General features: G+C 33.1%; 1 protein-coding gene across 2 annotated transcripts in view; it reads left to right on the top strand.

Moving 5' to 3' along the window:
- The window catches only part of LOC125875949 (organ-specific protein S2-like), a 189714-nt gene extending 177097 nt beyond the window's left edge, over window positions 1-12617 (top strand). Inside the window, exons 1-2 of one of the 2 annotated variants that reach the window (XM_049557027.1) lie at window positions 9349-9509; window positions 11577-12604. In XM_049557027.1, coding sequence (XP_049412984.1) covers window positions 9465-9509; window positions 11577-12449 — 918 coding nt within the window. In that variant the 5' untranslated portion in view covers window positions 9349-9464 and the 3' untranslated portion in view covers window positions 12450-12604. Of the gene's footprint in view, window positions 1-9348; window positions 9510-11576 lie in introns of those variants that run through there. The other variant, XM_049557026.1, reaches the window with a different exon arrangement.
- The last annotated feature ends 12065 nt before the right edge of the window (window positions 12618-24682 follow it).

Genomic DNA, 24682 nt, shown 5'->3' with positions numbered 1-24682 from the left:
AGAGATCTTCATGGAAGCGGGATTGACATCAACAACTACAAATGCAAAAATGGAGTAACAATGGAGGGCAGGATAAATGCTTACCTTAGCTGCAAGCTCAGCAGAGAAGGACATGGAGGCACCAACCAGAGGCAACTGAGACAAAGATGTAGATGGTTTCTAAAAAACCCCAAACTGTAGATTTCGGACCGACCAAGTATTTGGGTTGGTCTCAATTTATTTCTTATTTGGTTTTGTGGATTATTTGGGATTATGAATGAATAAAAGGTCCACTGGACCAAAAATTCTTTAAAAAAATAAAAATAAATAAATAAATAAATAAAAAAAAAATATATATATATATATATATATGTTCATCATCTAGTAGAGTTAAATGAGCGTTGCATTAGAGATTCAATTAACAATTCTATCAAAAATTAAGTATTTCTACGATAAATTTTGTCTTTTATCTAATAAATTAGTTTCTTGTATCTCCTCATAGTTTTATATAAAGAAAAAAATTCTCAAACTATTGAAGAAATGGACAATTCAATGGAAGCTCTTTCTTATGATATGATTGAAGATGTTTATGTGATACTGATAGATCGTGATAAAGAATTTTCTACTGAGATGACTAATTTAACTAAGTTTTATGTACCATAAGCTCACATATTGAAGTATTCAATTTATTTAGATTCCATGAAGTTTGTATCAAGTTTCCATGACTAATATATAGGGGTGTATATGACCGGGTTGGTTCGGGTTTTTCAAATATCAAACCAAATCATTTGTGTCGGATTTTTAAATCTATAAACCAAACCAAACCAATAAAACTCGGATTTTTCAACCTCGAGTTTTTTTGGATTTTTTCGGGTCTTTTGGATTTTCGGGTTTTTCCGGTAAAGTATTCATACAAACATATAATTTACTTGTACTTCAAATATTTCTTTAGTCCTACCAAAATACAACTATCTAAGGTGTTTCTTAAGAAAATAACACAAAATATGATATGAGTAATGACACTAAAATACCCAACAAAAAAATAATAATAATGAAATCACGTAAAACAAATATTGCAAATTAACAAGTTATAATAAAAATGATCATAATTTAAAAGTACTAAATCATGCTAAAATAAGTTTAATAAGTATTAGTTACATGACTAAATATTAAAGGAAATTAAAATTAGATTATATATTTGAATTGTCTAAACCAATGTAAAACCAAAGAACAAATACTCAATATTATTGTCATTCTTAGTGTTGAATTGATTTTCATTTTGCATTAGTATTAATTTGATGTTGATTTAAGCTTTATTATAATTACCAACATTTGTGGATTATAATCTTTATTGAACCATTCAGAATTCTAAGTTTCAAGCTTGAAATAATATATTAAAAGATAAAAACTATTAAAAAATATAAGAAATATTTAAAAATTATATCAAAGTAAATATTTTTATGTATAAAATAAAAAATTAAAATTATATATATAATGTTGGGTTGGTGATCTCGGGTTGATTTAACCAATCCAAATATAGTTGGATTTTTTTTTTCAATACCAAACCAAGTCAAACCAACCACTAATCGGGTTTTTTTCTTGGTTTGACTCGATTTGTGTTTCGGTTCGGTTTTGTACACCCCTACTAATATGAATTGAGAAACATGGAGAGTAAAGTCAGATGGTATAGTTTCTCTATAATCTCTACTTGAGTTGATGAACTAGGTAGAATTAAGCACTTGAGGTGAGTGAAATTTAATAATGTTATTATTATAATGAGTAAATTTCATTTACCTTAACATGAAAAGAAATATTTGTATGAATTTAATGTTATAATGAGTAAAATTAATTCAGTGTCTATGTGTGAAATTACATAAGAATTTTGAGTTCCCATAGTAGTGATGTTTGGAGCAATAATGAAATGTGATGAAACATTTCTTCTTGGACTTTCAACGAGTATTGGTTTGGTTTAGAGATTCCCCAATTTTTAGAACCAAAAGTTTGGTCCCAATCATAATAATAAGTATTGCTAAAGTTTTTATGTGGTATTCTATTTGTATTGTTATTTATGTATTTACTTTCTAAAGATTTGGACACATTTTCCTCTTTTAATCGGAATAACTTCATATATATATGGTGTTTGAAGTTATATATGACTGAACTTGTATCATATACGTGTGAATTTCCTAAAAGAAAAGGGCTGAAGTTAGGAAAATGTGACTAAATTCAGCCAATGATCGAAGTTCAGATAAAAATAATTGATTTCTTTCATAAGTGCCTGAAATTCAGACAAAACAAATAACTAAAGAGGATGTTTGGATTGACTTAATTTTATGTGTTTTTAACTTTTAAACACTCTTTGATTTTTAGAGGTGTAAAAAGTAGGGTGGGGGGTGTCAAAAATCAAAAGTAAGTAACGACCTACTTTTGATGTTTGGCTTTTGACTTTTAAGTCATTTTTAAAAAGTTTATTCAAACACCCTCTAAATTTTATAAACCCTAACTTCAGACACCATATGTATGAAATTATTTCGAAGTGGATAGACTTATAATTTTATAGCGCATTACGATTATAGGATAGACTTATAATTTTAGCCAAGGATTAGGGATGACAACAATAACCCAAAATAATTCTCAAGGTTAGGTAATCCTCTAAGCTAGGAAAAATGGCAAGTTGCTAGAAAGCTTCATATTTTTACACATTCGTTTGGTCCAAGCTTAATTTTACTTTCTCATCAAAAAAATTTTTTCTACATTTTCTTTGAGAAAAATTAAAAACAAAATTTGTAGTACTATTTTGGAGTTGCAATTCAGACCTAAAAAGAATATTGATGATATTTGTATATCATATATCAGTGTATATCATGTACAATTTTTCATGGATATACAATGATATATAGGAAATACAAGGAGTATCAAAGTTTTTAAATTTTCTCATGTTCGATTTGTCAAATATTGTAGAAAATATTTTTTCTTGAAAAACAAACTCTTTAAAATGAGGAAAAATGAGTTGTGTGATGAAAGCAGGGAAAATAAGATCTATTTGTGACATTCCACATTGATTGTCTCCTGATCTCCTCCTCACCCCTAACCCCCGCAACCCTCAACCCCACCATCCCACGCCTCTATTTCTCCACCCACATCTATCATAGTATTTGTCTAAATTATATATACGTGTGTTTTAGGATAATACGTTTTGCCTACCTACCAAATACAATAAAATAAGTAAGAAAATCCTCTTATTTTCTTAAAAATCTATTTTCTTCATCTTAATCAAAACTGCTTTAATTTTTTTTATCATAAAATCTCTTTGCAAATTTTTTATTTTTTTTTCGATTAATGTCTATTTAGTTATGCTAAGTTCTCGACAAAATGTGATACTAACCTCATGCCATGTAGGTTATGTTCTTATAATAATTATAAAAATATGTGTTGGTTATAGTGAAAAAACTATTTAGAAATAATTGTGGAAAATAGCTTCAAGGAAGGTTAGGTTACAATTTCACACACTAATACCTCCAACAAGAGTCAATCTACACAAATATATCAATATATGTCATATCATTATCAATAAAATGAATGGGCCGTCTTAACCCCTAGGCCACTAAAGTCACCATTTGGGTTGGCAAGAATTCCTCTATACTTACCAATCAATCTAGCAATTGAAGCAGTTAATTCACATAAATCTAGGGTTGCAAATAAGTGGATTGGATCGGATTTGGATGGATTGAGTTAATATGGATTGGATCACAATCCACCAATATAAAATATGAATAAATATGAATTTGGGTAAAATGGTTATAACCCACTTTAATCTCCTAAAGCCAAAAAATATTAAATCAAAGCTAAATTGTTAATACCTTAACCCATACCACCCACCTCACCCCTATATTATTATTTTTTAAAAATTATTTTTTCATAAAAAAAAATATATATATTTTATTACCCTGTAACCCCACCCCTAAATTATTATTTTTTAAAAAATATCTTTTTTTTGAATTTATTTTATAAAAAAATTTGTCAACGCTACCCGACCCCCAAAAAAAAAATTTAAAATAAAAAAAGAATTGTCAACCCTACCCAACCCCCACGCCAGGACACCTCCCACCCACACTCAAAGAAATTTTATAAAAAAAAATTCATTTCCCAAAAAAAAAAAAAAATTGCCCCTGCCCATCCTATTCCCCCCCCCACACACACACACAAAAACAAATAGTGCAATTAGGATTTTTTATTATAAGTGAGTGATATATGGGTATATATGGATTCTCATATTTACCCATTTTATGTATATTTGTATGAACTTAAATAGGTTGAAGTCCATATTTTATTCATTTAAGAAAAGGACAAACTACTTAACTACACTCTTTTACTTACCTTAATATCCATTTATTCCTACTTATTTCAAAAATTTCAAAAATACCTTATTTCCCCCAATTAATAAAATTTGTAAGATACATAAAGATTTCCCACCTTTTTTACAGCCAATACCTGTGCATCCCGTGTACAACGCTATGTATCCCGTGCACAACGCTATGTAACCCGCTATGTGGAATGTATCAAACACTATGTATCCCGTGCATTGCACAACGCTATGTATCCCACTATGTGGAATGTATCAAATCTAATCTATCTCGTGCACAACACTATGTATCCCGCAAACATCATTTTTAAGAGATTTTTGGTAAATAGAAAACTAGAAGGAATAGGATGTTATTTAGTACTTATAATAAGTGGTTCCTATAATTTATACTTTAGAAAATATGAATGATCTATTTAATTTAATATGAGAAAAATGAATTCATTTCACTTAATGGGTGAAATTCGCACCCCTACATAAATCCCATAGCCCGATATGCTACTTGATGTCTGTATAAGAGCTTGTCATCTTGACTATACATCATCCCTTAGCCTTATCCAATTATTAGAAGTAAATAATTGGGAAATTTCAGTGGTTAAAAATCTTACCTCTAATAGACCTCCAAATCCTTAAAGCTCTCAAGTTTAGGAAAAAAGTTATCAACCAATACATGGATTAATCTACAATTAAACATGTGTAATTGGATGTGTAAGAAATTTCTAAAATTGTTGTAATAAATTTGTTTTTAAATTATATTAATTGAATAACAGTTGTGTCCCCTCAATGAAATGTAGCGTTCTCAGTTTTCATGCAATTACATATTTTGGATTTTCTAGATATACACTCCTACCATTTCAACATCTCTTAATCTTTCCCATAAGTTGAACAATGTATCTTAGTATATAATTTTTCAAATCTATATAAGTTATTTAGATAAGGTTGACTGATTGTGTCAAGTAACTTCAACTTATTCCTGAGAGAATTTATTAACTAGGGTTATCTCTTGAGTTCTTGCAACCTATTTCCACTAAATGCTAATTCATTTTCCAATTAAAAATTATCGCATAGGTTAATATTCGCAACCACCAATCAATCAAATAAATAAAAAAATTGTTTGATACCCTTATTAGCCAAAAATCTTGCAAAATACGAACCTTACTCTATTTTTCTTAAAAGTATTAGTAGAACATAAGAAATAGCCAACATATGAATTTGAACATAAGTTAACCTGTCAATGTGTATAATTTCAACTATATAAATCTTTGCTTCAAATCACAATTGGTACCTAAGTTTATTCAAAATATTACTTAATATCTCAATTTATGTAATAATTTTTTTTCAATTAAATTAATGTTTTCCAAATATATATATATATAAGACTAAAATATTGAAGTGCTTAAAGAAGCACAATCAAACGTATATCACGCCCATAATGATATTAATTAATATTACCCAAATTGCTAGAGCCTAGAGGTATTAAAATCATCAAGTGAAAGCTAACACCTATACTAAAATCTAGCAAGATTCTATGCTTGTTAATTAGTCTAAATAAAAGATATTTTGATAAAGTTAGCTACTTAAAATATATCATCGTCATTATTTATATATAATAGTCTCGATAAGATATATAATCTCAAGTATGTTTCAATTAATGTTAATGTGTATAATTAAAGGAGATAACATTTTTTATGTATTTAACTAAACTACCTAATAAACGTTTGAGAATACGTGCAAAATGAATTTCAAAATTTGAATCGAAAGTATTTGAGAAAAATATTTTATTATGTGTTTAGGTGCTCAATTGAAATAAATTGTAGATGTATCTTGTCTTATTTAAAAGGATCGATGTATGAAAAATTTTAAAATCGTGAGTTATCACTATTCCGCTGTCACTACTGCAAAAGTTACATAATCTAGTGGCAACAAATTTTCTTTTATCCATACTATACTATTGTCGCTAAATATAATATAATGACAATTGTATCATTGCTACATAATTGTCGCAAAATCCTTTATTTATCATTGCTACATATAAATTTAAGAAATTTATAGCCAGCCAATCAGTTGGTGAGAAATCTGACGATCAAATCTTAGACAAAAATAGATGACTAGAGAAAGATATTATTACTTATTATAAGAGATTAAAAATAATTAAGTATACTTTGCCGTTTTGGAATGTCAAAGGACATTTTTCAAAAAAAATGTTTTCGTAAGAAAGTTTTTTTTTTGTATTTGGTTACCAAATATATTTTCTATTGTAATTATTATAACTTTTAATTTAATTATCAATTGCTTCAACTAGTAGGCATTTTTATCAATATTTAATACTCAAAATGTTTATCAAATCATTACTTAATTTGCTAATTTTATTATTAATTTTAATATATTTTTTCAAAAAATACTTTGCACTTACCAAACAATTTCTACTATATACTAGATATGAGACTATGTGCTAGCATGAGCCCAATATATGTTACTCTTTCAGTCTCAATTTATGTGATATCGTTGAAATTTTGGAAAAACATCCCAAAAATTATAATTTTAAAATATTTGTAGTTGTTAATTATTGTGATTTATAATATTTTTTTACATAATTTTCAAATAATATATATCACTCTCTATATCCCAATCTACGTGGCGCATATAGAATTTCAAGAATCAATCAAATTTTTATATGTTTTTCAAATATTTCAAGTTGCTAATTATTGTGATTTGTAGTGTTCTTTTACATCATTTTTAAATAGTATATGTCATTTCTTTTGTTCCAATTTATGGGGTACCGATAAAATTTTTGAGAATCAATAAAAAAAATTAAATATTTTAAATTGTTAGTTATCATAATTTTTATAGTATTTGTTAAATATAATTTTCAACTATTTAAAAGATAAAAAAAACATAAAATATAAAAATTCAAATGATAAAATACAAAAATTACATAAATATCCTTGACTAGAAGCAGACATTAGCCTTCTCTATATTTCTACAACTATGTAGGAAAAATAGCAAGAAATTTTTTTGCTAAAAACTGTAAATTACCATTAACCAAAAAAAAAACATTACATCATAAGGTCACGTATCATCTTAGCCACCTTCTAGGAAGAGTACTAAGATGCATAGGTTTCCAACTACTCAAAAATAACAAAAAAAAGTAGGCACTAAGTAACTTGGTTATCAACCTTTGACTGTTGCTAGCTTTCCTAGATCCTTTAAGTAAATCTAATCTCTCTATAACTTCTTTCTTAATCTATACTAACACTATATTAATATTCACCGATGATCCTCTAAAAAATTCCAGTTCTTCATTGCTCCCCAAATAACTGCGATCACTTCCTTTGGAATGCTTCTGGATCTTCCTCTTTATGTCTTCCAACACTTTCTTAACTTCACCCTTAGGTATGGCTAGTCCTACCCACTGTTGGATGTCATCTTTCAATGTCTTTATCCAAGTGCATTTTGCGAAGATGTGTAACTGAGTCTATAGAAATTGACTTGCACAAAGACAACATGTAGTATCTTCCACTGAAATAGTGAGATGTTTTAATCTTTCTTTTGTAAGCAGTCTCCCTTGTACAGCCAACCATACAATAAATCGATGTTTTGGTTGTAAAAGTGCAGTCCATATGAGTTCTGCAATATTTAGTCTGCTTTGCTGCCCAACATAGCATTATAGCTCCTTGAAATAGCAATTTTAGTCCATGTTATTGCATAATTCTATTTTAGTCCTTGTTGACTATGCAAATTAACCTTCAATTATTTTCAGTGTGCGGTTTTGATCTCTAAGTTGAAAAAAGTTAACTATTAAACAAAATGATTATTTGAAAATATATAAAATAAAATAAAGTATTGGTGATTCTAATTGCTTGAAGAATTATGTATATAAAATTAAAATTATATTTTTTAAAAATATACAATTAGAGTGATTATTATAATATTATATAAATTGATCGCATTTGCTTTTATGTTTGCTCTGTTTTTGATTCATTAGCAACTTGTGCTTCCTTTTCTCTTTTTTTTTTCATTGGTTACTAATCAAGGTCAAATACGATTATATTTGAAAGAGTTTAGTAGGTGGAGCCATAAGAGTAGAAATCTGCGAGTCACTCCCTATTTCTGCCCACTCCATAGGGCACAGGCCTTAGGAACTAATTAAGAACTTGCGGCTATTGAAACTATCCTATTTTTTTTAATGAGAACTGAGTTGACTTGCTAGGGGTAGGGTTGAGGATCCATCATCCCAACCTAAATTAGAGGGGAGCTTCATTTCGAAGGATGAGCTATTAATACTAAAGAAGGCCCCTTTCCGTATCGGGAAGATTTTGAAATAGTGTTTTGAAATTCATTGATATTGGAGTACAAATTTTACCTCTAACTGATAGAGCTTTTTTTGCAGCATATTGAAAGCCATATAGTCTCCTGCCAATCAATCCTTAAGGCTATCAATGGTGTCCTAACAACTTTCAATCTTTAAAAAAATTAACATTTAATTTTTATTAAATTCAATTTTTTTATCTATACATAATTCTTTAAGTATTTAGAATCATTAATCCTTCAATTTATTTTATATCTTTTAAAATAATCATTTTGTTAAATAGTTAACTTTTGTTAACTTTAAGGATCAAAACCGCACGCTTTAAAATAATTGAAAGTAAATATACATAGTCAAATAACACTTGGAGTAAAACTGAAATTATACAATAATACAAGGATTGAAATCGCTATATCCCCTACTATATATATATATATATATAAGGAAAAACATTTTTATTGTAGAATAAGTTTCGTCACATGAAACACGAATTGTGGAGAAGCTAAGAGGGCCCTCTTGGTCATCCTATACTTCTTCTAATTATGTTTTTATTTGATTGATTGATGATAGCATAAGGATGAGCCAACTTGTTATTTTTTATAATAGTAATAATTATAATAGTAACAATTATTATTATAATCAATTGTTATAAATTATAATAATAATTATTATTGTTTTATAAAACATACTACTATTATTATTGTTATTATATTGTTTTGTATTTGCCAAACTTGTCTATATAAACTCTAGGATTTTATTATCCATGCACCAAGCAAATATCAATAGCAAAAGCATATGAATTGAACCTCTCTTGAAGACATGAAATCACTTTTTGCTCTCATCCTCCTCATTTCACTTGCCTTGGTAAGTAATGCACAAAAATATTTAAACAATTAGTTTCTATTATTGTAGGTAACTCTATTTACTGTTGGTTATCAAAGAAATTCTATCACTATTAGAAATAAAGACTATTTTCATCACAAATCAATGAGAATTTTGTTTTTGTGTTATAAAATATGGTTTTCTTCATCTATTTTCCATCAAAACACATGGTGAGAAACAAATTCACACCGGAAGTGTTGGAAACTTTCTAATTTTTGCATGTGAAAACATTATTTCATTATTATTATTATTATTATTATTATTATTATTATTATTTTCTAACCGATTCAATCGAAATATAAGTGGAAATGACCACTGAATATTTTTTATTGAAAAATTTTAATAGAAAAATAGTGATTTTTTAGCAACGTACCTAATACAATAATATATCCAGCGAAATTCAACAATTAGTGGGGTCTAGAGAAGATAGTATGCGTGCAGATCTTATCTTTACTTTGAGAGGTTAAGATGTTTTTTCGGTACTCCGTCGACTCAAGAAAATAACAAAAGTAAACAAATCAAAGCAAAATTACCCAATATCTAAAAAAAATTAGTATATTAACGATGCATAAAACATAAACTCCTCTATTCAATATCATGAGAAAAGGGCTTGATATACCCTTAAATTTTATCATTTAGAGTTAATATACCACTCATTATAAAAATGCTTCATATATACACCCCTAATATTATTCAAATGTCTCACATATATCATTTTTCTCTAACGGAAGTGAAAAAAATGATTTTAATTATTTTAAAAAATATATATAATCCCATATGGGTATATTTAATCCTCCTCACACATATTTTTTTTTTTGACTTTTTTTTTATTCTAATGACTAATTTAAATTTATTGCTTTGATGGTCAAATTTATTTATGTTCACTAATTTTCTTGTAAAATTTATTATAGATGACCCAATTTTTTTTTCAAGGGAAAAATGACAAATATACCCCCGAACTATTGTAAATCATATGTAGATACCCTCCGACACACTTTTAGGACATTGGTGTCCCCGCCATTCAAAAACTAGAACATTTATACCCTTTATACAAACAGACATACACGTGTCATAATCTTATCCACCGACCCGACATTTATTAAATATCGGATCGACGGATAAGATTGTGCCACGTGTCCCTATTTAGTCTTCCGTTAGAGTGAAGGGCATATATGATCTAGTTTTTGGATGGCAGGGGCACCAATGTCCCAAAAGTATGACGGAGGGTATCTGCATACCATTTACAATAGTTCGGGAGTATATTTGTCTTTTTTCCCTTTCTTCAAATACAGAAACTAAAGCAACAATATAGTCGAAAAAAATAGTTTTAAATTATAATATAGACAAAAAAAATTAGTTTTTTTTTCTTTACACTAAGGAATGAAAGAAAAAAAATAAAATAAGAATAAGAAACTCAAACAATGATAATCAAAGAAGTCAAAAAATGATTTATGTACGAAAAATTTAAAATATGCCTTGAACTTTGCTAGAAAGATCATATATATCCCTACATGAATTTTTTTAAAATTAAAAGTCAAAAATATAAATTTAAAACTAATTTTTTCAAAAACATAAATATTCTACCCAAAAAAATTCTATGTATATCCGTACCAAATGTTTATGCATATTTGTATACTAGATACAATACTATGTGCTTGCATAGGTTTAATATATATTATCTTATGTGTCTTACTTTACTTGGCACACATAAAATTAGGAAAGTCAACCTTTTATGTAATTTTCAATTAATATATGTTATTCTCTATATCTCAATTCATGTTGCACAAGAAAAAATTGTGAGTTCATCAATAATTTAATATATCTTTTAAAATATTATTGTGATTTATAGTACTATTTTTAAAAAATTTTAAATACATAAAATATATAAAAGAAAGCAAAACAAATAAATTAAAATGAAGTTAAAATAGAATAACAAATTGGTCAAATAACCAGCTGACCTTCTATGTATTCGTAATAAAAAATGAATGAACATGTAACCATGTAACATAGAATTCAACAAACATTTTATTGTCTGTCATTTTTGTGCAGTATGCTAGCAGCACAGATGCAAGAAGAGACCCTGGAGAATATTGGAATATTGTGATGAAAAATGAGCCCATGCCTATAGCAATCAAGCATCTTATGCCTCAGTATGACGTTCCTTCCGAGCCAAGGCCAACTGTAACTGCTTATTATCATGATGATGCTAGTCTCAAACAAGAAAAGTCTTTTGAACCAAGATCAACTGCAACTTCTTACCATGATAATGAAGTCAGTCTTAAAGGAGAAAAGTCTTTTGAACCAAGGCCCAGTGCAACTGCTTACCATCATGATGATGTTGGTCTCAAACAAGAAAAATCATCATTTACTAAAGATTTTGAACCAAGGCCAACTGCAACTTCTTACCGTGGTAATGAAGTCGGTCTTAAAGGAGAAAAATCTTTTGAACCAAGGCCAAGTGCAACTGCTTACCATGATGATGATGTTGGTCTCAAACAAGAAAAATCATCATTTACTAAAGATTTTGAACCAAGGCCAACTGCAACTTCTTACCGTGATGATGAAGCCAGTCTTAAAGGAGAAAAAACTTTTGAACCAAGGCCCAGTGCAACTGCTTACCATCATGATGATGTTGGTCTCAAACAAGAAAAATCATCATTTACTAAAGATTTTGTACCAAGGCCAACTGCAACTTCTTACCGTGATGACGAAGTCGGTCTTAAAGGAGAAAAGTCTTTTGAACCACGACTGACTGTAACTACTTACAATCATGGTGGTGCTGGTCTCGAACAAGAAAAATTATCCTTTACAAAAGATTTTGAACCAAGGCCAACTGCAACTTCCTACCGTGACAATGTAATCAGTCTTAAAGGAGAAAAGTCTTTTGAACCAAGGCCAAATATTAGTGTGTACAATGAGTGACATTGCAAAAGCATTGTGTGTCATTTAGTTTTCTTGTAAACTCCCTCCGTGTGAACGCCCTTTCGATGTTATGTGGTTTATGGAATAAGGAAAAATAAACTTTTGTACTATATTATTTCTTGAGTTTAATGTAATTGTTGTTTAATTGTGTGCAAATTGTCCCTATTTTTAGAGTGCTTATTATTGGATCACCTCTACTTGAAGGTCTTGTTTGCAACAAATTTTAGGCATATGGAAAATAAATCAACCATAAATAAATCTAAAGAAACAAGAATATTTTATTGATAAATCAACGTGGGTACAATTATGTTCCTCCCTTAATTCTTCTCTCACAAGATATTTATCAATGATTCGAGGGTTGTTAGTGGTGTATTTCTCGAATTAGGATGATATGAACTTGATCTTCATAATTTGAGGGTCGTTAGTAGTGTATTTCTCGAATTAAGATAATTTGAGTTTTGATCTCTTTATGATCATATTCCATGAATTTGTGGTGAAATTTTTGAGATTTCGATCTCTTTATGGAATTTTTGAGATGCCTTTGAAGGAAACTTAGTATCCTTTATATAGGCAAGAACTGGGTTTAGGGTTGAGTAGCCTTCAAGAATCCTAATTAAAATTGAACACACCTTGTAGAGTCCCAGGTCGAATTAAACACAGACTTGTAGAGTCCCACAAAATTTCAATGTGTACATGTCTATTTGAAGGAATTACCCTATCACAATTTCTCTTCACTTAATTTTTTAAAATGTATCCTTATACCTATATAATTGTGTAAGGTATGTGATTATAAAGTAAGAACATGAATAGTACTCCCTTTGTCTCTAATTACTTGTCCACTTTTGAATTGGCACACCTATTAAGAAATCAATTAATGACATAGTGAGTTTACCATTTTACTCCTATTAATTATGAAGTGGATGAAAAGTTCTGCATTTTTCAAAGTAATTAGTCATTTAATTGAGGGTATAATATAATAGGTAAAAAAAATTGTCCTTTCTTGATTTGTCAAAATGGACAAGTAATTAGGGACAACTATAAAAGGAAAAGTGGACAAGTAATTAGGGACATAGGGAGTACGAATGTGCAAATTCAATGTAAGACGATTTCAGTGCTACTGAATCCAAGTTACTCTTAGATGAACCACTTTAGAGTGACCTTTTTTAAAAAATGAAGTCTTTGAGGTTTTCCCCTGAGGCTAATTCATTAATAAATCAAAGCAAATAAAGTGTTTACAACTAAAGCATTATGTAAAAAATTAGAACTAGATACTATTAAGTAAGACTTGATCAAAATGCTCCAAATTGTCTATAATTTATTCTTGTTCCAATTATTGTGTTGAATTTATGTAGGCTTTTTTCCTTTGTTGTTTATGACATTTGTTGAATACTGCTTCATAGAATTATTCACTTTTAGACTTGTATGTGCTATATAGTCTAGTGTATTTGTCACGATCCAACCCATCGGGCTGTGTGGGCACCCACTCTAACACCTAAGTAGGAGAACCCTCATATTCCAAAAGTCAAACATGCGGAAAATTTTAAGGAAACAGTTACAATTATAATAACAAGATGTTATAAATAATATCCTTAGACACATTGTTAGTTAAAACTTGCAAAGTAATTTAACAACTCTCATGGATCTAATCTAAACAGGTACAAGAGCTACTAAGAGTACAACTGGACAAATAAATAAATACACAGCTCCCACCATGCGGAAGGAAGAGTAGAAGCTGTTGGAGATTTCTTCGTATTCACCTAATGAAACGTCACCAATCCTGCATCCAGACTATGTCAAAAGACATAGCAAGAGTAGTATCAGTACAAAACACGCGTACTGGTAGGCATCATCGGTCAACCCGACGCCCACCACATAACATAAGAAACAATCTAGTAAGATCATGAAATAAACCACTCGTTTCTCCACCTTTACCCCTTCTTGAAATACCTCCAAATCACACTAGCACTCTGACTACTAACCACCTTCCAGTCAACCTATTTACTAGGTACTTGATCATAGCCTAACAATTCTATCATATCGAGAAATTCCCAAACATAACCACCGACATTTCAGCCAACCTTTCACGTCATACCCTTACTTCCTCGTCACACTAACCAACCATGGTCACATAGTACATTAAATCAAGCTTTCTTCCCACTAAACTCAATCTCTTTTCCCCAAGCGAAATCTGCCTAAGCATATTTCATCACATCCGCTACCTCTACTTCTCACCATTAGAACACACGAACCCCCCTTATTATCCATTACTCTCCCCTTGAACACTTTATCCTTCCACTATATCTAATAAGTTCGCTTAACCCAAGAACTCACAAATATTAACGGTCATAACCTATATCCCCCAAGTTCAACATAATTAAGCAAGTCAAAACAACATTATAATCCCATGCATATATCAAACATGTACCACGTTATTAACATTTACGAACAACGAACCACTTCACATTTTATATCAAGTCACACAATTTGCCACATCATTGGTCCTCTCATAGAACCCAAACCCAAACAATTAGTTATGCCGGAACATGACAACCTATCCAAGTTAGTTCTACCGGAACGTGGCAGCCGATCCCATAGTTATGTCGAAACGTGGCAACCGATCCAAGTTAGTTATGCCGGAACGTGGCAACCGATCCATTCAACATACCACAATCACAATCACAAGTATATCCTCAAGATCATACATTTAGGTCATGATTTCATGGCAATCATAATTCATCATCTCATACACAACAAGTGTGATCAATAATGCATCATTCATATACATATAGGTATCATAATAAAGCAAAAACAACATACATCACACAATCATAGAGTCACAACCATCACTCATGGATTATTCATCAACGCGCCTCATGCAAACCCTAATTCAGCCATACTCAGCCCTAGTTCATCGTTTAAGGCTTCTTTCTAGGGTATTAAATCATAAATCATTCGGTGCACGAAGGTCTACGCATAAATCCTACCATTGATTTACATATATTACACGGTGAGTACAAATTTAATCTACTCAATTCATAAAACCTAGCCTACATGGGTGCCAAGTAGTTGTACCGAGTTTTTTACTTCGCTTCCAATTTTCCAGGCTTCGTGACAGTGAATTTGGCCAAGAATTCGAAAGATCTCACCATCATCATACTAGAAATCTCCTTCTCCTTCCTTCCCAAGTTTAGATTAGCTTTTCTGAGGTTTCTATGGTGTTTTACGACTTATTTAGGTATTTTAGAAAGATGGAAAAAATATAATTTCTCGTAATTTACGTTCTGCCTCACCTATCCAGCTTTGGCGCCAACTTACCCCGCCCTGGCGCTGCCGCTCTAGCGGCATCTAGCCCGCTTGGCGGGAGGATGGTCCAGAATTTTCTCGATTTTTTGTTCCACATAAATAACGATAGTTCAGGTTGTTACAATAGATATAAATTTACCTCTCGTTCGTCCATGAACGACTAATGTATGAAAATCATGCGCCATACTTTGATTTATTACCAAATTAAAGGATTGGTCCACTATGGGATCACGACGAATGTCAATTTTTCACTTCATTCCCACGAAAGAATACTATACCCAGCGGACTAGAGGAACAAATGAAACCCACACACAGAATCGAATGCATTTGATCTACACAGCTTGGCCCGCTAGGGCGACAACCTTCCCGCTAAAGCGGAGCCGCTGTAGCGAGAGATCTCCCGCCTCAAACTCAAACCACCCCAAAACTCTCTCGAATCACTTCGCTCCGAACGTGAAAACTCAGGTATTTTTCGCATTCCTTACACTCTATACTTCATTGTTTAGCTAACAACGATTGCATACCTGATTAATTGACCGATTTGGAAGGGTTTTTGGGGTAGTTATTTGAAATTGAAAATAGGTTGCTAGATTTGTTAGAAAACGTAGCATGGTTACATCCCGTACGTCCCCAATGTTCCCACAAAGTCCTGGGCGTAAGGATTTTGTAAAAATACGGGTAAACCGATATCAAAATGGGTGGGGGAAGTTGAAGGGTCCCTTGGTCTAAAACTCCGATTTAGGCCTCTTTTAGGAGTTAATTTGTCGAAATAATTGCTTATTTATGTTCTGGGATAGTTAAATAACTTTAATCTGCTGAAATTCTGTCGAAAACAGGGGTTTTGGGATGAAAAGGCGCCATTGACGCACCTGGTGTTTGTCCTAGATGAAGGCTGCTCTGGCGGCCTTCATCCCGCTATGACGGCCTTCACAATCTTGCTAAGGCGGGATTATGGCCTCTGTGGCGGGATACGCCAGGCAGTGGCCTCACCCCTTAACACAAAAATTCTTTTTCTTAAATTTTAGACTTACACCGATTATCCTATCACAATCTAACTTATATTTAACATATTGCAGGCTTTCTAAATGGCAGGACAAAACGACGAACACTTACCTTTCATCCGATTTCTCGATGTCGCAAGTCGAGAAAGGCATCATGACCACCGTAACATGGGGTTCTATTGTGAGAGGGATTTTGTGAGGCACAGGTTGAAGGAGAATGAGCCTGCCTTCTATGCTTGCCTGGTAGAGTTCGGGTAGGTCCCGCTGACTGAGGCTCACCCAAATGCATGCTCCACTTGGGTGAGGGAGTTCTACGTCATCCTGCCTACTATGCGATGGGATGACTCTCACCCCGTCATTCGTATCACGGCCGTTGACATGCCTCTGAACTCCACTGCTATCAATGAGGCCCTAGAGGTACCGAAGGTCCTGAACTATGAAGACGAGGCCAGGCTAGGGGAGATGGACCTGGAGTGGCTAAGAGACACTCTTGTTAAGTCTACGCGCCGGGATTGGGTTTACTGGGCTACTGTTGAAGGTATTACTAGCTCGGATTGGTCATTCGATGCTAAGATGTGGCTACATTTGGTGACTAGGAGGATCCACCCGTCGGGCAACCGCACCGACGTGACCTTTCCCCGGGAGTTGGTGGTGGCGTGCACTATACAGGGCATCCAGCTAAATGTGGGGGCACAAATTATTTCAAAATGGAAGATGTTCTATCAAGGTAACAAGAAGACGTTCTTTCTCCCCGGTCTTATAACTCCCTTGTGCAAGCGGGTGGGAGTGCCACTGTTTGATGATAACGAGGTACTTCCTAAGGATCCCCCCTTCACCCTATTTTGGTTAGGACAGGTTCTACTTCTAAGAGCAAAATGAAAAGGATGGGCAAGGCTAGCAGCAGTAAGACGACCATATATTAGGACGATGAGGACCCACTCTCAGGTGCACGGGTTGAAGATGATCTGGAAGCTGTCCGTAAGAGGATGGGGAGTGCCTATGCCGACTTCACTCCAGTTCCACCCAGCACTGCCCTAGAGGTCGAGATGCCCCGTCGCTATCTGCGACAGGAGAGGAGAAAGGGTTTGGATAGGGATCATCTGATGGCTCGGATGCGGAAGACTATTAAGGTCATTTTTACTTGTGTTGCCCCTGACAAGGAGATTCCCCAACTCAATCCAAAGGACTTTACGCAGTTTCCTATGTTGAACGAGGCCTGGGCTGCCCTGATACCCCCAGAGGACCTCGACTCTGATATTGACACCACCCAGTCCGAGAGTTCCTAATTGGTTTTCATTTCGCCCCTCTTGGGCTTGTAAGGTTTAGGACAACTCTGTTTTTATTTTCACTTTGCTAGATTTTTGTAGCACATGGATGCTTGATTTCCTGCTTTTCCATAGTAAATGGTGAATTCCTAAGTTTTAAATCTATTCTCTGATTTGCTGAACACTGAAAGGATTGTAGGGATTTGTTCGGATCCTATTTGGGTTGACATCTCGAAGTTAGGGAAAAAAGGGGAGATTGGGTTGAGGTTCTGCCTCGTCCAGTCCCGCTCTGGCGGGAAAAATCTCGTTCTGGCGGTGTTGCTATGGTGGGAATAATTCCGCCCCAGCAGCTCATACGGGACCAGATGCCAGGCTAATAATTTATGGGTTCTTTTTGTTTTTCTAAGAATTCCCCAAGGTTTCCAGCTTAACCAAACAGTCTAAGATAAATCTCCAAGCTAGGAAAATCATTAACTAATCTGAATCAATCTTAATGGCATGACACCCCACTGGCTCTCATTAATTCAATGTTACACCCACATATCCCCAGGATACACCCAGACATTCACACGATTATTATTTGGTTGCAACGCACGTCCAGATTCCATTTTACGAATCACCTCGTAAATTAGCTAGACCCTCGCACCTAGGCTTTGATACCAATTTATCACGACCCAACCCATCGGGTCGTACGGGCACCCACTCTAACACCTACGTAGGAGAACCCTAATATCCCAAAAGTTAAACATGCGGAATATTTTAAGGAAACAAATACAATTATAATAATAAGGTTTTATAAATAATACCTTAGACACATTTTTAGTTAAAACTTGCAAAGTAATTTAACAACTCTCATGGATCTAGTCTAAACAGGTAAAAGAGCTACTAAGAGTACAACTGGACAAATAAATAAAGACACAGCTCCCACCATGCGGAAGAAAGAATAGAAGCTGCTGGAGATTTCTTCGTCTTCACCTAATGAAACGTCACCAATCCTGCATCCAAACTATGTCAAAAGACATGGCAAGAGTAGTATCAACACAATACACGCATACTGGTAGGCATCATCGGTCAACCCGACGCCCACCACATAGCATAAGAAATCAACTAGTAAGATCATGAAATAAACCACTCATTTCTCCACCTTTACCCCTTCTTGAAATACCTCCAACTCACATTAGCACTCTGACTACTAACCACCTTCCAATCAACCTACTTACTAGGTACTTGATCATAGCCTAACCATTCTATCACATCGAGAAATTCCCAAACACAACCACTGACATTTCAGCCAACCTTTCGCGTCATACCCTTACTTCCTCGTCACACTAACCAACCATGGTCACATAGTACATTAAATCAAGCTTTCTTCACACTAAACCCAATCTTTTTTTCCCCAAGCGAAATCTGCCTAAGCATATTTCATCACACCCGCTACCTCTACTTCTCGTCATTACAACACACGAACCCTTCCTTATTATCCATTACTCTCCCCTTGAACTCTTTATCCTTCCACTATATCTAATAAGTTTGCTTAACCCAAGAACTCTCAAATATTAACGGTCATAACCTATATCCCCAAGTTCAACATAAGCAAGTCAAAACAACATTATAATCCCATCCATATATCGAACATGTACCGCACTATCAACATTTACGAACAACGAACCAGTTCACATTTTATATTAAGTCACACAATTTGTCACATTATTGGTCCTCTCATGGAACCCAAACCCAAATAGTTAGTTATGCCGAGACGTGGTAACCGATCCAAGTTAGTTATACCGAAACGTGGCAACTGATCCCATAGTTATGCCGGAACGTGGCAACTGATCTAAGTTAGTTATGCTGTAACGCGGCAATCGATCCATTCAACACACCACAATCACAATCACAATCACAAGTATATCCTCAAGATCATATATTTAGGTCATAATTTCATGGCAATCATAATTCATCTATCTTATACACAACAAGTGTGATCAATAATGCATTATTCATATACATATATGTATTATAATGAAGTAAGAACAACATACATCACACAATCATAGCGTCACAACCATCACTCGTAGATTATTCATCAACGCGCCTCATGCAAACCCTAATTCAGCCATCTTAAGCCTTAGTTCATCGTCTAAGGCTTCTTTCTAGAGTATTAAATCATAAATCATTTGGTGCATGAAGGTCTATGCATAAATCCTACAATTGATTTACATATATTACACGGTGAGTATAGATTTAAACTACTTAATTCATAAAACCTAGCCTACCTGGGCGCCAAGCAGTTGTACAGAGTTTTTGACTTCGCTTCCGATTTTTCGGGCTTCGTGACGGTGAATTTGGTCAAGAATTCGCAAGATCTCACCATCCTCACGCTAGAAATCTCCTTCTCCTTTCTTTCCAAGCTTAGAACAGCTTTTTTGAGGTTTCTAGGGTGTTTTACGACTTATTTTGGTATTTTAGAAAGATGGAGAAAATATAATTTCTCATAATTTACGTTCTGCTCGCCTATCCCGCTCTAGCGCTAACCTACCCCGCCCTGGCGCTGCCGCCCTAGCGGCATCTAGCCCGCTCTAGTGGGAGGATGGTCCAGAATTTTCCCAGATTTTTGTTACTCCTAAATAACGACGGTTCAGGTCGTTACAGTTTTTTTATCTTGATAAATGATAAATATCAATCTTGATATTTGTTGAATCATTTTGTATTTTTCTTCATCTGACCTACTTATTTTATGCATTGCTTTTGCATAATACTATATTTGTTACTCCCTCTGTCCCAATTTATGAGACACTTTTCATTTTTCGAGAGTCAAACAGTTTAAATTTGACCGCAAATTTGTGCGTGGAATCTTCAATTTTTTGTAATAAAATTTATATATTTGTAAACTACATAAAAAGTACTATAAGTCACAATAACTGATAGTAATTCAAAATATTTAAAAGATCTATGAAAAATTTGCTATCAAATATAGTCTTGTTTGAATCACGAAATCTGAAAATTGTCACATAAAATGGGATAGAGGGAGTATATTTTTTCTCAATAGAATGAGCACTCAAAGGAAGGACATATTTGATAATTGTTGCCCCAACGGAGACCTTCTCACGAACAAAGTGGTAGTCCAGTTCAACATGTTTTGTTCACGCATGAAGAATCAGATTGCTTGTGAGGTGTAATGCACTAATACTGTCAGAATAAAGCATAACAAGAGAATCGATATATACACCAAGGTGTCACAACAAATGAAGAGTCCACGTTACTTCCGCTGCAAGAGAGGCTAGCTAGAGCACGATACTCTGCTTCGGCACTTGATCGAGCTATTGCATGTTGTTTCTTAGATGACCAGGAGATACAATTAGCTCCCAAGAAAACACACACACCTGTAGGGTGTGTTTGGTATGGACCAATTTTCTCATGTTTGGTTGACTTAAATGTTTGAAAAATATTTTCCAAATCAACTCATTTTCTTCAAATTTAAAGAAAATGACTTCACTTCTAAAATTAAGGAAAACATTTTCCAAAACTCTACTTCATCATTTATTTATTTTTCTTACCCTACCCATACCCCGTACTCGACTCTCCTCATCAAAAAAAATTCTTATTTTTAAAATTTCATCTATATTTTTATCCCTACCACCAAACCAACCACCCCCCCCCCTCTCTCAAACCAAAAAAATAAAAAATTTAAAAATTTATTTTGAAAAATGTTTCAAATTTTAAGATTTTTTTTTTACCTCCCCCCCCCCCTCCCCCCCCTCCTCCCTCCCCCCCCCCCCAAACAAGGCCACCACCTTCCCCTACCAAACATGAGAAAATAAGTTAGAAATCCACTTGTTTTCCTAGAAAACATTTTCCTTCATACCAAACACACCCGTAGTGGACCTCCGAGTAATAGAACACCCTTCCCAATCTGCATAAAAGAATCCAAAAACTTTCAAGGAAGAGTTGGACTTCATGCGCATGCCAAAGTTATAGGTATTATCGTAGTATAAGTTTTACTCATTGCCAATGTAAAGTCGTTGGAGTCTGCATAAATTGACAGCATGTGTTAGATCAGGACATATCAAAGAGAGAATTGAGTGCTCCTATAGTCAAAATTATTTTTCTATGATGTACAAGTGTGAATGGCGCATCATCAATATTGTCTTATTAAGAATGTCCTTTGCATATTTGGCTTGACTTAGAGAAAGACCATCTTTGTAAGGCAGTACTTCGATCCCTAGGAAGATATCAGGAGCTTCAACTTACAATAGTAAGATACATGACATGCATAACATCCAGATATACCATCAATACTTTTGAACATTTTTCTCAAGACTAATAGTATGATATACAAAATGCCATCAATGATCGTGAATCAGTTTTCTCAAGAGTAATAGTTTATGAACTTTTCCTACAAATCACCAGGACGGTCTGTAGAAGTTCCTACGACCCGTAGGATGGGGCAAGGTCTCCATACTTGGTGAAACATTTTGAAAAATGGGTCCCTACGAGAAGGGTCTACGACTCGTAGAAAGTTCTACGAACCGTAGGAGGAAATAGTGGATATACATGATATATAGGAGATACGAAGATATACATAAGGATATATATATATATATATATATATATATATATATATATTTCTCTTATTTAGAAGTGGCACTTCTAAAGGACTAACAAGGGCAACTATGTAATTTTACTATTAGTTTTAGGGATTTCTAAAGGATGAACAAGGGCACATAGGTAATTTTACTGTTACTTTTCTGTGTATGATTTTACTTCTTCATTGTTTACATCAACAGTCTCCTCAACATATGCTCTGAGACTCTTCTCCGGTCAAAATCTGCCATATTCATTTGGATTAATCTTTGTTTCACCTCAAATTTTTCTTCCCTGTTGATGTATTCATTAGCTACAGTAAGTTTTTCTTCTCCCTTTTCCCCAATTTCTCTTCCTAATGTGTCCAAATCTTGAGAAAGGGCCTATGATGGCTATTTTCATTCTTCTCTAGATATTTAGGTATGCATGTCATTGAATTTAAGGATAATTTGTTTTTTATCTTGTTGTTTCCCTTTGATTGTTTTAGGTGTAGATAGAATTTAAGATTAGCGAAATAATTTGTAGTGATAGAAGCAATGTATGACGCAATTAGTTTTCCCAAACTTAAAAGCGACAGGATACTGCACATCTTTCGTGCTTATATATAATTGGTTTTCCAAAAATTCTCTGGATATCTAGCTTCAAAGTGTTGATCAGTCTTTCTTCTGAATTATCCATTTTTTTCAAGATCCAATTAGTTTTTATCTATTTTTGTTTTTTAATGTATCCGATTACTGTTAATGAAATTATGGTGATATCAATATTTTTACGGTTTATTTTCACATGCATGTTGGTAACTGCATTAGATTTGCACTCTGATGAACGGAAGGTATTTGACAATATGCTTAAATCAACTAATTTCTTTTCACAATAGGTTTACTATAACAACAACAAAATGTGTATGAACTATGAAGTAAGAGATAAAATAAGACAGGATTGCTATAGTATAAGGCGTGATCCATGTTCAGTCTAAAGCATTTCTTTGTCGTTGCTCTAATTTCTATTCGACCTCATAAATCCGAACTTAAAAAAATACATGTCCAACAAATATTAGATCCTTTCATTCTATTTCATTTGTGTATGTTGCTGATATGGTATTTAGAAATATCAACATTGTTGAAGTTTTCTTTATTCTTGATTGTCCACTTGGAATTTAAATTTTTCTAAGATTTAAGAAGTGCATAAAACTTGGTTCCTGATGGTTTGCAGGTGTCCTCATATTTTACCTTCAATTGACACACAACAATAATGTAGCTTCATCTCTTTACTATGGTATGTTCCTCTTCTCATAAATGTCTTTATTTTAAAAATTGCAAGTAATTTTATCATGTTTGACCAAGCCATTTTCGATTTTTCTTTGCTTAACCTATGTTTTTTTTCTTGAATTGATTTTATCTTTTGGTTATCTCGATTATCCGCTTCGATAAAATGATGTACATTAATAACAAAATTGGTAATCTCAATTCTCACTTTGGTGATCCACATATGTGTGAACACCGCAACACATAATTGTACAAAAAGAAATAGTTATTGTATTGCATTTATGAACTTATATATTTAATTGGTAACTGAACTTTGGACCTATTTAATTGATAGTTAAATTGCATCCCCTTCTCTCATGAACATGTGTGTTGCACTTCTCCTTAAGCAAATGCAGAGTCAATATTTTCTTGGACCACTACTATTATTAGTTGTTTCATTTAACTTCATTGAAGGAAATTTACACAAAACTAACATGTTAGCTTACTGACTTGTCACTTTCAATGGACCTAAATTTAAGGACTTTAGGGGGGAAATTTCCAAGTAAAGGAGCGTATTCAGAATTTGAAGCTACAGGTTCTTACAGCAACTTCAAGTTAATAATACAATAGTAGTTGGATTCAGAGTCAAATATTTACAGATAATATGGAGAATTAATATCATTAAATCCGAAAAAAGCATGTGTAGAAGAGCCAACTTCTGCTTTTCTTTGCCTTATTTCCATGATTGTCTTTTAATTTTGCCTGCATGTTGTTTTCCATTAATTTTGACATCAAATATTGCCTCTCAAGCAAGGTGTGGCAGTGAATACTACATTGATATG

Source organism: Solanum stenotomum, chromosome 9 (assembly GCF_019186545.1).
Source record: "Solanum stenotomum isolate F172 chromosome 9, ASM1918654v1, whole genome shotgun sequence".
In the NCBI taxonomy this organism is placed as follows: domain Eukaryota; kingdom Viridiplantae; phylum Streptophyta; class Magnoliopsida; order Solanales; family Solanaceae; genus Solanum; species Solanum stenotomum.
The sequence above is the reverse complement of the archived record's forward strand: the minus strand, read 5'-3'. Positions and strand labels throughout refer to the sequence as shown.